A 14,423-nucleotide genomic window follows, 5' to 3' on the forward strand; every position below is an offset into this window, starting at 1 on the left:
AAGTGTGTAACTAGATTCACATGTACATACATAAATATTTATTATTACTATATTTAATTAATATTATAAATCAATGAAAGTAAACTTTCTACCAAACATTGCTGTAAGCAAAACCCCCAGTCTTAGAGTCTCTTTTCACTAACAAAGTTAGAAATATTGCTTTTGTCGATTCATAACATGAAATAAATGTAGTCATAGTATGAGGAACTTTATAAAAGATATCCCAGTAACTTTATTTCAAAACAGGCTTGATGTTGGAAACACCCAGTTCCATGTCTAAACTTCTTTCAATTAAACTTATAAATCTGATTTTGACTAAATCTCATTCCAGTTTAAGTATATTAATATATTTTTTGAGTAATAATATTGTGTATTCTTTTTATAACTGAATCTAGTTTGTCAAGAATGTGCTTATGGAAAATAAATAAGCACATTGCATCAAAAATAAATGTCACTTGTTTGTGCTAGTGGAATTTTTTTTGTGAAAATAAGAATTATATATGGGCTATCAAATAATAATAGTTTCAAGTATTTTTATATTATGGGTACTTAGAGTATTTTTTTATGATTTATGCTTTAAATGTTTTGTTTTCTAGACTAAAGAAGCTAAACTGAATGCTGAAACTAGTGAAGTCAAACTAAATGCTGAAGAGTCACTTTCAGAAGCAAAGGTAAGTGTATTCATCTTCTATAAATGGATTGTTGCATTTGTTACAACCATGTTATTCCACTAAGTGTTTGATCACTTTAGATTTAGAAATGCAGTTACCAATTACCTTGACACACAATCTTTCAGAACATAAACCAACATATGAAAGTTGAAAAATGCAGTTTATCTGATTTGTAAGTGGGAAGTTGAAGTATGTGAACAATGTTAGATATTTCTCTCGGGCATTCTGCCACATGTTAGGCTACAAGCTCCATTTGTCAATTAAAGGTTTTCAACTTTTACTTTTTAATAGTATAAATATATACTGTATTGTTGTTAGGCTTGGGATTCTTCTACAGTAGGATAAATAAACAGCATGCACTCCACTTGTTTTCAAAATAATTTATATATAGTTGGAATAAGTTAAGTGTTACACTATAGATACTATAGGCATGTCAAAAACTGTATATAGTCCTTTTTGTCAAAAGTTCATTTGAGCCTGTTCAGTTACTTCAGAATTTCATTTGACAAGCCAAACTACCTTTCTGTATTTCTATCACACTGGTATTCTGCATATAATTTATTTACAATTATAGAATCAGTTTTCACAGTTGTATACTGCCCTCATTCTTCAAGTATCACCTCTTCCTTTTAGTAAAGTATACATGGCTGGTTCACTTCCTTTAGAACTCACTTTGGTGACATATCTTATCTCTTTTAAAACTGTTAGTTTTATTCCAGTATATTAATTGTTAGGCCTTTTACTCCTATTATGGTGACTTTACGTATAGCTTTCTTTGGCTGATTTCCTGTGATTTTATTTTCTTGTCTGCTGTTTATGCTTGTCTCATTCTGTTTACACGTTTATCACTTAATTGTTTACCAAACTTTTAGAAATCTCTATTCTCACTGTCATTCTAATTCATTGTGGTTTTATTATTTATTTTTTATAATCTATTTCATGTTTTCTAAAAGTAAGAACTATGTATTAAAATGCAGCAATAAGATTCATGATTACAAGCTATGGTAATGAAAAGAAGTACAAAGTATGATCATATAATTACATACTATGATAATGTAAGTTTGTGACATTGAATGAAACAGAAGGTTTTGTGACCTCATGTGCAAGATCTGTTTTGTACATGTATTTGTTATTTATGGTATCAGAGCACAAATAATGTGGATATCTTTCTAAAATTACACAAAGGATCACTTTGATCTGAATGATATAGAGAGGCTTAAAACTTTGGGGACACTGGAGGTATAAAATGTATACCAAAATGCTGTCACAGCATTGTTAACCCTTCATCATCTCCACCCATATATTTACCCCAATTACAGTAATGGATAACTCTTCTGTGATGGTAGAGGGTTAATATGTTAAATATAAATTTGTTGTTCTTTGTTCAGATTTATTACTCTGGACATTACATCATTAGAAATTAGTCTTTTGTACAAGTTGCTTTTATGGCTTATATCCTGACATGTAAAGACTTAACAGAACTTGTACATTTGATATTGTGTCTAATGTTGGCTAAAAGTAATCAGTGGACTTAAGATTGTTATTTATCTAATTCTAGTGTGACTGTGTCTAATGTTGGCTAAAAGTAATCAGTGGACTTAAGATTGTTATTTATCTAATTCTAGTGTGACTGTGTCTAATGTTGGCTGAAAGTAATCAGTGGACTTAAGATTGTTATTTATCTAATTCTAGTGTGACTGTGTCTAATGTTGGCTGAAAGTAATCAGTGGACTTAAGATTGTTATTTATCTAATTCTAGTGTGACTGTGTCTAATGTTGGCTGAAAGTAATCAGTGGACTCAAGATTGTTATTTATCTAATTATAAATTAAGTTTATATTATTATCATTACCCCCTCTTTATTTTTTCACATTAAAGTGTGGGTGGAATCTATATATCATTAATGTTATTTTGTAATCTTTGACTTCAGGCTCACACTAATTGTGTGTGTGTGTGTGTGTGTGTGTATAGAAGCATCACGTCGTTAGTTTTGATGTTATTTAACTTTTGATTTCACGTTCTTGTTGGTGTGTGTGTGAAATCTATACATCATTAATGTTTATATAGTGTAATTTTTTACTTCTGGTTAACATTGGTTTGTGTGTGTGTGGAACCTGTACATCATTATTGTTGATACCATTTAACCTTTGACACACTGATGTTTGTGTGGAACCTGTACATCATTATTGTTGATACCATTTAACTTTTGACACACTGATGTTTGTGTGGAACCTGTACATCATTATTGTTGATACCATTTAACTTTTGACACACTGATGTTTGTGTGGAACCTGTACATCATTATTGTTGATACCATTTAACTTTTGACACACTGATGTTTGTGTGGAACCTGTACATCATTATTGTTGATACCATTTAACTTTTGACACACTGATGTTTGTGTGGAACCTGTACATCATTATTGTTGATACTGTTTAACTTTTGACACACTGATGTTTGTGTGGAACCTGTACATCATTATTGTTGATACTGTTTAACTTTTGACACACTGATGTTTGTGTGGAACCTGTACATCATTATTGTTGATACTGTTTAGGTTTTTGACTGGAGCAGTGGTTTGGATGAGACTGATGACTCCTCTGTGTATTTCTCACCCGAACAAGGAAATGTGATTTTTGGGAGTGCCTTAGATGGTTGGGCATTTAGGTAATATTTTAAATTTATCACTTGTATGGGTAAAAAATCTTCATAGTGTGTTTAGTATTTGATAATAAATTGTTTACTATTCCAGATGTTATACTTCATTTAAGTTTTCAAAGAACTTGGAGGTCTAAGAATTTACACTTCAAGTTTTGTTGTTAATGTTTTAGCATTAATGCCTTTCTATTTACAAATTTCTAGATGTACTGTTGATATATATAAACAAAATTTTATTTGGTTAAACAAAATTTGTAATTTAATAAATAGATTGATTTATTATATAATTTAAAATGAAATTAAAAAAGAACAAATACTTCCCATTAAATGTTACAGCATTCATAAAACTGTGCAGTAATTATTATGACATATCTATTTTGTTGCATAACGGATTTAATATGATTTTTTCAGTATCACAGATTTTGTTCGTCTGTATTGTACAAAACTGGGAGTCAAAGAAAATGTGTTGAAGAGAACTTTATGGGGAGATTTCTTTTTAAACTCCAAAGCTAAGAAAATAATGAAAGGGGCACAGGTATGTAGAACACAAGCTTACTGTGCTAAATTTGGGGTTTGATACCTGTGGTGGACACAGCACAGACATCTCAGTTTGTAGCTTTGTGTTTAACAATAAACATTTTCCTGATTTAAATGTCTCTAAAAATTAAACAAGATGCTATAGAAAGTTTGTTCAGTTGAGTAGAATTAGATAAATACATTTCATAACATTTGTGTTTGTTTCATTTATTCCAGAAAATATTCCAAATAAACCACTGAAAAGTAACATTTTAAAAAGTTCTGTTGTGGACAAAACTCGGTTTTATACAAGTCACAACTAATAGTTTTCCTTAATTCTGTAATTATAGAGTTTCACCAAGTATCTTTGATTTCAAGTATTAATTATACATCACACTTAATTACTGGGAGTAGGATTAGAGCTTATCTGATGAAATTGGTTAGTTCTATTAATATCATATGTACACGTTCAGTGTAAGTAGAGAGGTTTACGAAATATTTTTTTTTCCTGAAATATACCAGTTGTGATGTGAAGATTGAAACATGAGAATAAACTTATTCATCTACAGCAAATTTGATTATTGATTTAACATTTTATTTCATGCTTTAGGTTTTTTTAAAATTAAACGCAATAAGTGATGCTAGTTAAAATGATCTCAATTAATGGTGCCTATCTACAAAGTATGTATAAACAATGTGTGTGAAAAAATCCTTGAAGTGATAGATATGTTATGAAAATTATATTGAATTGTAGAATTAATATTTTACCAGTTATGAATGTAAATAGTTGCTGTTTTTGTCCCACATATGTCACTAAAATACGTAGCCTATATGTATATTCCATATAATGAAATAGGAGAAATACCTTGAGTAACCCTAGTGGCCACCCATACTGATTAATTTATATTAAGTCACTTCTGAAGTATGAACTTTATACATTCTTAAAGAAAAATAACTTCTTGACACATTTGAATCATTCCTAGTTGATTAAACCATATCTGGCAAGTCCAAGTGTAAGAGCTGAGTAGGATTTAGAGGGCAAACAAACACACATTTTTCTCAAAGTATAGTGGGATTTTAGTATCTCTTTAACTAACTATTAAACCAATTATCTATTTGTTCTTGTAATTAATTATTGTAATATTAATTTTCAAACATTTTTGTCAGTATTTATATAAATGTGTAAACGTTTTGGTAACATATGTGAAAGACAATGACTGGTCTCCTGGTGAGTGAGCGATAAGTTTACAGATTTATTAAAGTGGAATCAGAGGTTTGATTCCCTGCAGTGGACATGGTAGATAGCTCAATGTATCTTTGCTCTTAAAACAAACGACTATGGCTTAGTGAATTGTACCATAAAAGAAGGATTATTAAATTTAATAGCTACTTTTGTCCATAAATATCTAACATGAAGAACATTTCAACAAATATTTTCTGTACATTTATTGTTTTTTGTTTGTTATCTGTTGCTTTTATATTTACTCCAGAAGATCAGTGTGATGAACTGAGGTGCCAGTATTGAATTTTTACATTAGGTTCTCAGGATTGTTGAGAAAAGTGTGAGGAAATGAATGACTAGGAATTTACAGAAGTAATTTTCTGTAAAAATGTAAATCAATGTACTAAATGTATGTTGATGAAACTATACATACTGTAAATCAATGTACTAAATGTATGTTGATGAAACTGTACATACTGTAAATCAATGTACTAAATGTATGTTGATGAAACTGTACATACTGTAAATCAATGTACTAAATGTATGTTGATGAAACTGTACATACTGTAAATCAATGTACTAAATGTATGTTGATGAAACTGTACATACTGTAAATCAATGTACTAAATGTATGTTGATGAAACTGTACATACTGTAAATCAATGTACTAAATGTATGTTGATGAAACTGTACATACTGTAAATCAATGTACTAAATGTATGTTGATGAAACTGTACATACTGTAAATCAATGTACTAAATGTATGTTGATGAAACTGTACATACTGTAAATCAATGTACTAAATGTGTTGATGAAACTGTACATACTGTAAATCAATGTACTAAATGTATGTTGATGAAACTGTACATACTGTAAATCAATGTACTAACTAAATATGTTTTCATGAAACTATACATACTGTAAATCAGTGCACTAAATGTATCTTGATGAAACTATACATACTGTAAATCAGTGCACTAAATGTATCTTGATGAAACTATACATACTGTAAATCAAAATATTAAATGTATCTTGATGAAAATATGTTTTCATGAAATGAAACTATACATACTGTAAATCAGTGCACTAAATGTATCTTGATGAAACTATACATACTGTAAATCAATGTACTAAATGTATCTTGATGAAACTATACATACTGTAAATCAATGTACTAAATGTATGTTGATGAAACTGTACATACTGTAAATCAATGTACTAAATGTATGTTGATGAAACTGTACATACTGTAAATCAATGTACAATGTACTAAATGTATGTTGATGAAACTGTACATACTGTAAATCAATGTACTAAATGTATGTTGATGAAACTGTACATACTGTAAATCAATGTACTAAATGTATGTTGATGAAACTGTACATACTGTAAATCAATGTACTAAATGTATGTTGATGAAACTGTACATACTGTAAATCAATGTACTAAATGTATGTTGATGAAACTGTACATACTGTAAATCAATGTACTAAATGTATGTTGATGAAACTGTACATACTGTAAATCAATGTACTAAATGTATGTTGATGAAACTATACATACTGTAAATCAATGTACTAAATGTAAATCAATGTACTAAATGTATCTTGATGAAACTATACATACTGTAAATCAATGTACTAAATGTATCTTGATGAAACTATACATACTTTAAATCAATGTATTAAATGTATCATTGTGAAACTATACATACTGTAAAAATGTATCTTGATGAAACTATACATACTGTAAATCAATGTACTAAATGTATATTGATGAAACTGTACATACTGTAAATCAATGTACTAAATGTATGTTGATGAAACTGTACATACTGTAAATCAATGTACTAAATGTATCTTGATGAAACTATACATACATTTAAATGTATCTTGATGAAACTATACATACTGTAAATCAATGTACTAAATGTATCTTGATGAAACTACATACTGTAAATCAATGTACTAAATGTATACATACTGTAAATCAATGTACTAAATGTATGTTGATGAAACACATACTGTAAATCAATGTACTAAATGTATCTTGATGAAACTATACATACTGTAAATCAATGTACTAAATGTATCTTGATGAAACTATACATACTGTAAATCAATGTACTAAATGTATGTTGATGAAACTGTACATACTGTAAATCAATGTACTAAATGTATGTTGATGAAACTGTACATACTGTAAATCAATGTACTAAATGTATGTTGATGAAACTGTACATACTGTAAATCAATGTACTAAATGTATGTTGATGAAACTGTACATACTGTAAATCAATGTACTAAATGTATGTTGATGAAACTGTACATACTGTAAATCAATGTACTAAATGTATGTTGATGAAACTGTACATACTGTAAATCAATGTACTAAATGTATGTTGATGAAACTGTACATACTGTAAATCAATGTACTAAATGTATGTTGATGAAACTGTACATACTGTAAATCAATGTACTAAATGTATGTTGATGAAACTGTACATACTGTAAATCAATGTACTAAATGTATGTTGATGAAACTGTACATACTGTAAATCAATGTACTAAATGTATGTTGATGAAACTGTACATACTGTAAATCAATGTACTAAATGTATGTTGATGAAACTGTACATACTGTAAATCAATGTACTAAATGTATGTTGATGAAACTATACATACTGTAAATCAATGTACTAAATGTATCTTGATGAAACTATACATACTGTAAATCAATGTACTAAATGTATCTTGATGAAACTATACATACTGTAAATCAATGTACTAAATGTATGTTGATGAAACTATACATACTGTAAATCAATGTACTAAATGTATCTTGATGAAACTTGATGAAACTATACATACTGTAAATCAATGTACTAAATGTATGTTGATGAAACTATACATACTGTAAATCAATGTACTAAATGTATGTTGATGAAACTATACATACTGTAAATCAATGTACTAAATGTATGTTGATGAAACTGTACATACTGTAAATCAATGTACTAAATGTATGTTGATGAAACTATACATACTGTAAATCAATGTACTAAATGTATGTTGATGAAACTGTACTACTGTACATACTGTAAATCAATGTACTAAATGTATGTTGATGAAACTGTACATACTGTAAATCAATGTACTAAATGTATGTTGATGAAACTGTACATACTGTAAATCAATGTACTAAATGTATGTTGATGAAACTGTACATACTGTAAATCAATGTACTAAATGTATGTTGATGAAACTGTACATACTGTAAATCAATGTACTAAATGTATGTTGATGAAACTGTACATACTGTAAATCAATGTACTAAATGTATGTTGATGAAACTGTACATACTGTAAATCAATGTACTAAATGTATGTTGATGAAACTGTACATACTGTAAATCAATGTACTAAATGTATGTTGATGAAACTGTACATACTGTAAATCAATGTACTAAATGTATGTTGATGAAACTGTACATACTGTAAATCAATGTACTAAATGTATGTTGATGAAACTGTACATACTTAAATCAATGTACTAAATGTATGTTGATGAAACAATGTACTAAATGTATGTTGATGAAACTGTACATACTGTAAATCAATGTACTAAATGTATGTTGATGAAACTGTACATACTGTAAATCAATGTACTAAATGTATGTTGATGAAACTGTACATACTGTAAATCAATGTACTAAATGTATGTTGATGAAACTGTACATACTGTAAATCAATGTACTAAATGTATGTTGATGAAACTGTACATACTGTAAATCAATGTACTAAATGTATGTTGATGAAACTGTACATACTGTAAATCAATGTACTAAATGTATGTTGATGAAACTGTACATACTGTAAATCAATGTACTAAATGTATGTTGATGAAACTGTACATACTGTAAATCAATGTACTAAATGTATGTTGATGAAACTGTACATACTGTAAATCAATGTACTAAATGTATGTTGATGAAACTGTACATACTGTAAATCAATGTACTAAATGTATGTTGATGAAACTGTACATACTGTAAATCAATGTACTAAATGTATGTTGATGAAACTGTACATACTGTACATACTGTAAATCAATGTACTAAATGTATGTTGATGAAACTGTACATACTGTAAATCAATGTACTAAATGTATGTTGATGAAACTGTACATACTGTAAATCAATGTACTAAATGTATCTTGATTGATGAAACTGTACATACTGTAAATCAATGTACTAAATGTATCTTGATGAAACTATACATACTGTAAATCAATGTACTAAATGTATCTTGATGAAACTATACATACTGTAAATCAATGTACTAAATGTATCAATTGATGAAACTGTACATACTAAATGTAATGAAACTCAACTGTACAATAAATGTATGTTGATGAAACTGTACATACTGTAAATCAATGTACTAAATGTATGTTGATGAAACTGTACATACTGTAAATCAATGTACTAAATGTATGTTGATGAAACTGTACATACTGTAAATCAATGTACTAAATGTATGTTGATGAAACTGTACATACTGTAAATCAATGTACTAAATGTATGTTGATGAAACTGTACATACTGTAAATCAATGTACTAAATGTATGTTGATGAAACTGTACATACTGTAAATCAATGTACTAAATGTATGTTGATGAAACTGTACATACTGTAAATCAATGTACTAAATGTATGTTGATGAAACTGTACATACTGTAAATCAATGTACTAAATGTATGTTGATGAAACTGTACATACTGTAAATCAATGTACTAAATGTATGTTGATGAAACTGTACATACTGTAAATCAATGTACTAAATGTATGTTGATGAAACTGTACATACTGTAAATCAATGTACTAAATGTATGTTGATGAAACTGTACATACTGTAAATCAATGTACTAAATGTATGTTGATGAAACTGTACATACTGTAAATCAATGTACTAAATGTATGTTGATGAAACTGTACATACTGTAAATCAATGTACTAAATGTATGTTGATGAAACTAACATACTGTATGTCAATGTACTACTGTAATGTGTATGTATGATGAAACTGTACATACTGTAAATCAATGTACTAAATGTATGTTGATGAAACTGTACATACTGTAAATCAATGTACTAAATGTATGTTGATGAAACTGTACATACTGTAAATCAATGTACTAAATGTATGTTGATGAAACTGTACATACTGTAAATCAATGTACTAAATGTATGTTGATGAAACTGTACATACTGTAAATCAATGTACTAAATGTATGTTGATGAAACTGTACATACTGTAAATCAATGTACTAAATGTATGTTGATGAAACTGTACATACTGTAAATCAATGTACTAAATGTATGTTGATGAAACTGTACATACTGTAAATCAATGTACTAAATGTATGTTGATGAAACTGTACATACTGTAAATCAATGTACTAAATGTATGTTGATGAAACTGTACATACTGTAAATCAATGTACTAAATGTATGTTGATGAAACTGTACATACTGTAAATCAATGTACTAAATGTATGTTGATGAAACTGTACATACTGTAAATCAATGTACTAAATGTATGTTGATGAAACTGTACATACTGTAAATCAATGTACTAAATGTATGTTGATGAAACTGTACATACTGTAAATCAATGTACTAAATGTATGTTGATGAAACTGTACATACTGTAAATCAATGTACTAAATGTATGTTGATGAAACTGTACATACTGTAAATCAATGTACTAAATGTATGTTGATGAAACTGTACATACTGTAAATCAATGTACTAAATGTATGTTGATGAAACTGTACATACTGTAAATCAATGTACTAAATGTATGTTGATGAAACTGTACATACTGTAAATCAATGTACTAAATGTATCTTGATGAAACTGTACATACTGTAAATCAATGTACTAAATGTATCTTGATGAAACTATACATACTGTAAATCAATGTACTAAATGTATCTTGATGAAACTATACATACTGTAAATCAATGTACTAAATGTATCTTGATGAAACTATACATACTGTAAATCAATGTACTAAATGTATCTTGATGAAACTATACATACTGTAAATCAATGTACTAAATGTATCTTGATGAAACTATACATACTGTAAATCAATGTACTAAATGTATCTTGATGAAACTATACATACTGTAAATCAATGTACTAAATGTATCTTGATGAAACTATACATACTGTAAATCAATGTACTAAATGTATGTTGATGAAACTGTACATACTGTAAATCAATGTACTAAATGTATCTTGATGAAACTATACATACTGTAAATCAATGTACTAAATGTATCTTGATGAAACTATACATACTGTAAATCAATGTACTAAATGTATGTTGATGAAACTGTACATACTGTAAATCAATGTACTAAATGTATGTTGATGAAACTATACATACTGTAAATCAATGTACTAAATGTATGTTGATGAAACTGTACATACTGTAAATCAATGTACTAAATGTATGTTGATGAAACTGTACATACTGTAAATCAATGTACTAAATGTATGTTGATGAAACTGTACATACTGTAAATCAATGTACTAAATGTATGTTGATGAAACTGTACATACTGTAAATCAATGTACTAAATGTATGTTGATGAAACTGTACATACTGTAAATCAATGTACTAAATGTATGTTGATGAAACTGTACATACTGTAAATCAATGTACTAAATGTATGTTGATGAAACTGTACATACTGTAAATCAATGTACTAAATGTATGTTGATGAAACTGTACATACTGTAAATCAATGTACTAAATGTATGTTGATGAAACTGTACATACTGTAAATCAATGTACTAAATGTATGTTGATGAAACTGTACATACTGTAAATCAATGTACTAAATGTATGTTGATGAAACTGTACATACTGTAAATCAATGTACTAAATGTATGTTGATGAAACTGTACATACTGTAAATCAATGTACTAAATGTATGTTGATGAAACTGTACATACTGTAAATCAATGTACTAAATGTATGTTGATGAAACTGTACATACTGTAAATCAATGTACTAAATGTATGTTGATGAAACTGTACATACTGTAAATCAATGTACTAAATGTATGTTGATGAAACTGTACATACTGTAAATCAATGTACTAAATGTATGTTGATGAAACTGTACATACTGTAAATCAATGTACTAAATGTATCTTGATGAAACTGTACATACTGTAAATCAATGTACTAAATGTATCTTGATGAAACTATACATACTGTAAATCAATGTACTAAATGTATCTTGATGAAACTATACATACTGTAAATCAATGTACTAAATGTATCTTGATGAAACTATACATACTGTAAATCAATGTACTAAATGTATCTTGATGAAACTATACATACTGTAAATCAATGTACTAAATGTATCTTGATGAAACTATACATACTGTAAATCAATGTACTAAATGTATCTTGATGAAACTATACATACTGTAAATCAATGTACTAAATGTATCTTGATGAAACTATACATACTGTAAATCAATGTACTAAATGTATCTTGATGAAACTATACATACTGTAAATCAATGTACTAAATGTATCTTGATGAAACTATACATACTGTAAATCAATGTACTAAATGTATCTTGATGAAACTATACATACTGTAAATCAATGTACTAAATGTATCTTGATGAAACTATACATACTGTAAATCAATGTACTAAATGTATGTTGATGAAACTATACATACTGTAAATCAATGTACTAAATGTATGTTGATGAAACTGTATACATACTGTAAATCAATGTACTAAATGTATGTTGATGAAACTATACATACTGTAAATCAATGTACTAAATGTATGTTGATGAAACTGTACATACTGTAAATCAATGTACTAAATGTATGTTGATGAAACTGTACATACTGTAAATCAATGTACTAAATGTATGTTGATGAAACTGTACATACTGTAAATCAATGTACTAAATGTATGTTGATGAAACTGTACATACTGTAAATCAATGTACTAAATGTATGTTGATGAAACTGTACATACTGTAAATCAATGTACTAAATGTATGTTGATGAAACTGTACATACTGTAAATCAATGTACTAAATGTATGTTGATGAAACTGTACATACTGTAAATCAATGTACTAAATGTATGTTGATGAAACTGTACATACTGTAAATCAATGTACTAAATGTATGTTGATGAAACTGTACATACTGTAAATCAATGTACTAAATGTATGTTGATGAAACTGTACATACTGTAAATCAATGTACTAAATGTATGTTGATGAAACTGTACATACTGTAAATCAATGTACTAAATGTATGTTGATGAAACTGTACATACTGTAAATCAATGTACTAAATGTATGTTGATGAAACTGTACATACTGTAAATCAATGTACTAAATGTATGTTGATGAAACTGTACATACTGTAAATCAATGTACTAAATGTATGTTGATGAAACTGTACATACTGTAAATCAATGTACTAAATGTATGTTGATGAAACTGTACATACTGTAAATCAATGTACTAAATGTATGTTGATGAAACTGTACATACTGTAAATCAATGTACTATACTGTAAATCAATGTACTAAATGTATGTTGATGAAACTGTACATACTGTAAATCAATGTACTAAATGTATACTGTTGATGAAACTAAATGTACATACTGTAAATCAATGTACTAAATGTATGTTGATGAAACTGTACATACTGTAAATCAATGTACTAAATGTATGTTGATGAAACTGTACATACTGTAAATCAATGTACTAAATGTATGTTGATGAAACTGTACATACTGTAAATCAATGTACTAAATGTATGTTGATGAAACTGTACATACTGTAAATCAATGTACTAAATGTATGTTGATGAAACTGTACATACTGTAAATCAATGTACTAAATGTATCTTACTGTAAATCAATGTACTAAATGTATCTTGATGAAACTATACATACTGTAAATCAATGTACTAAATGTATCTTGATGAAACTGTACATACTGTAAATCAATGTACTAAATGTATCTTGATGAAACTATACATACTGTAAATCAATGTACTAAATGTATCTTGATGAAACTATACATACTGTAAATCAATGTACTAAATGTATCTTGATGAAACTATACATACTGTAAATCAATGTACTAAATGTATCTTGATGAAACTACATACTGTAAATCAATGTACATACTGAAACTGTACATACTGTAAATCAATGTACTAAATGTATGTTGATGAAACTGTACATACTGTAAATCAATGTAATAAATGTATCATTGTGAAACTAT

General features: G+C 27.8%; 1 protein-coding gene across 1 annotated transcript in view; it reads left to right on the forward strand.

Moving 5' to 3' along the window:
- Window positions 1-14,423, forward strand: part of LOC143240573 (elongation factor-like GTPase 1) — a 201,302-nt gene that overhangs the window by 25,577 nt on the left and 161,302 nt on the right. The window contains exons 8-10 of the mRNA XM_076483233.1: window positions 597-671; window positions 3,228-3,337; window positions 3,740-3,899. Coding sequence (XP_076339348.1) covers window positions 597-671; window positions 3,228-3,337; window positions 3,740-3,899 — 345 coding nt within the window. The remainder of the gene's footprint in view (window positions 1-596; window positions 672-3,227; window positions 3,338-3,739; window positions 3,900-14,423) is intronic.

The sequence above is a fragment of the Tachypleus tridentatus genome, chromosome 13 (assembly GCF_004210375.1).
Source record: "Tachypleus tridentatus isolate NWPU-2018 chromosome 13, ASM421037v1, whole genome shotgun sequence".
In the NCBI taxonomy this organism is placed as follows: domain Eukaryota; kingdom Metazoa; phylum Arthropoda; class Merostomata; order Xiphosura; family Limulidae; genus Tachypleus; species Tachypleus tridentatus.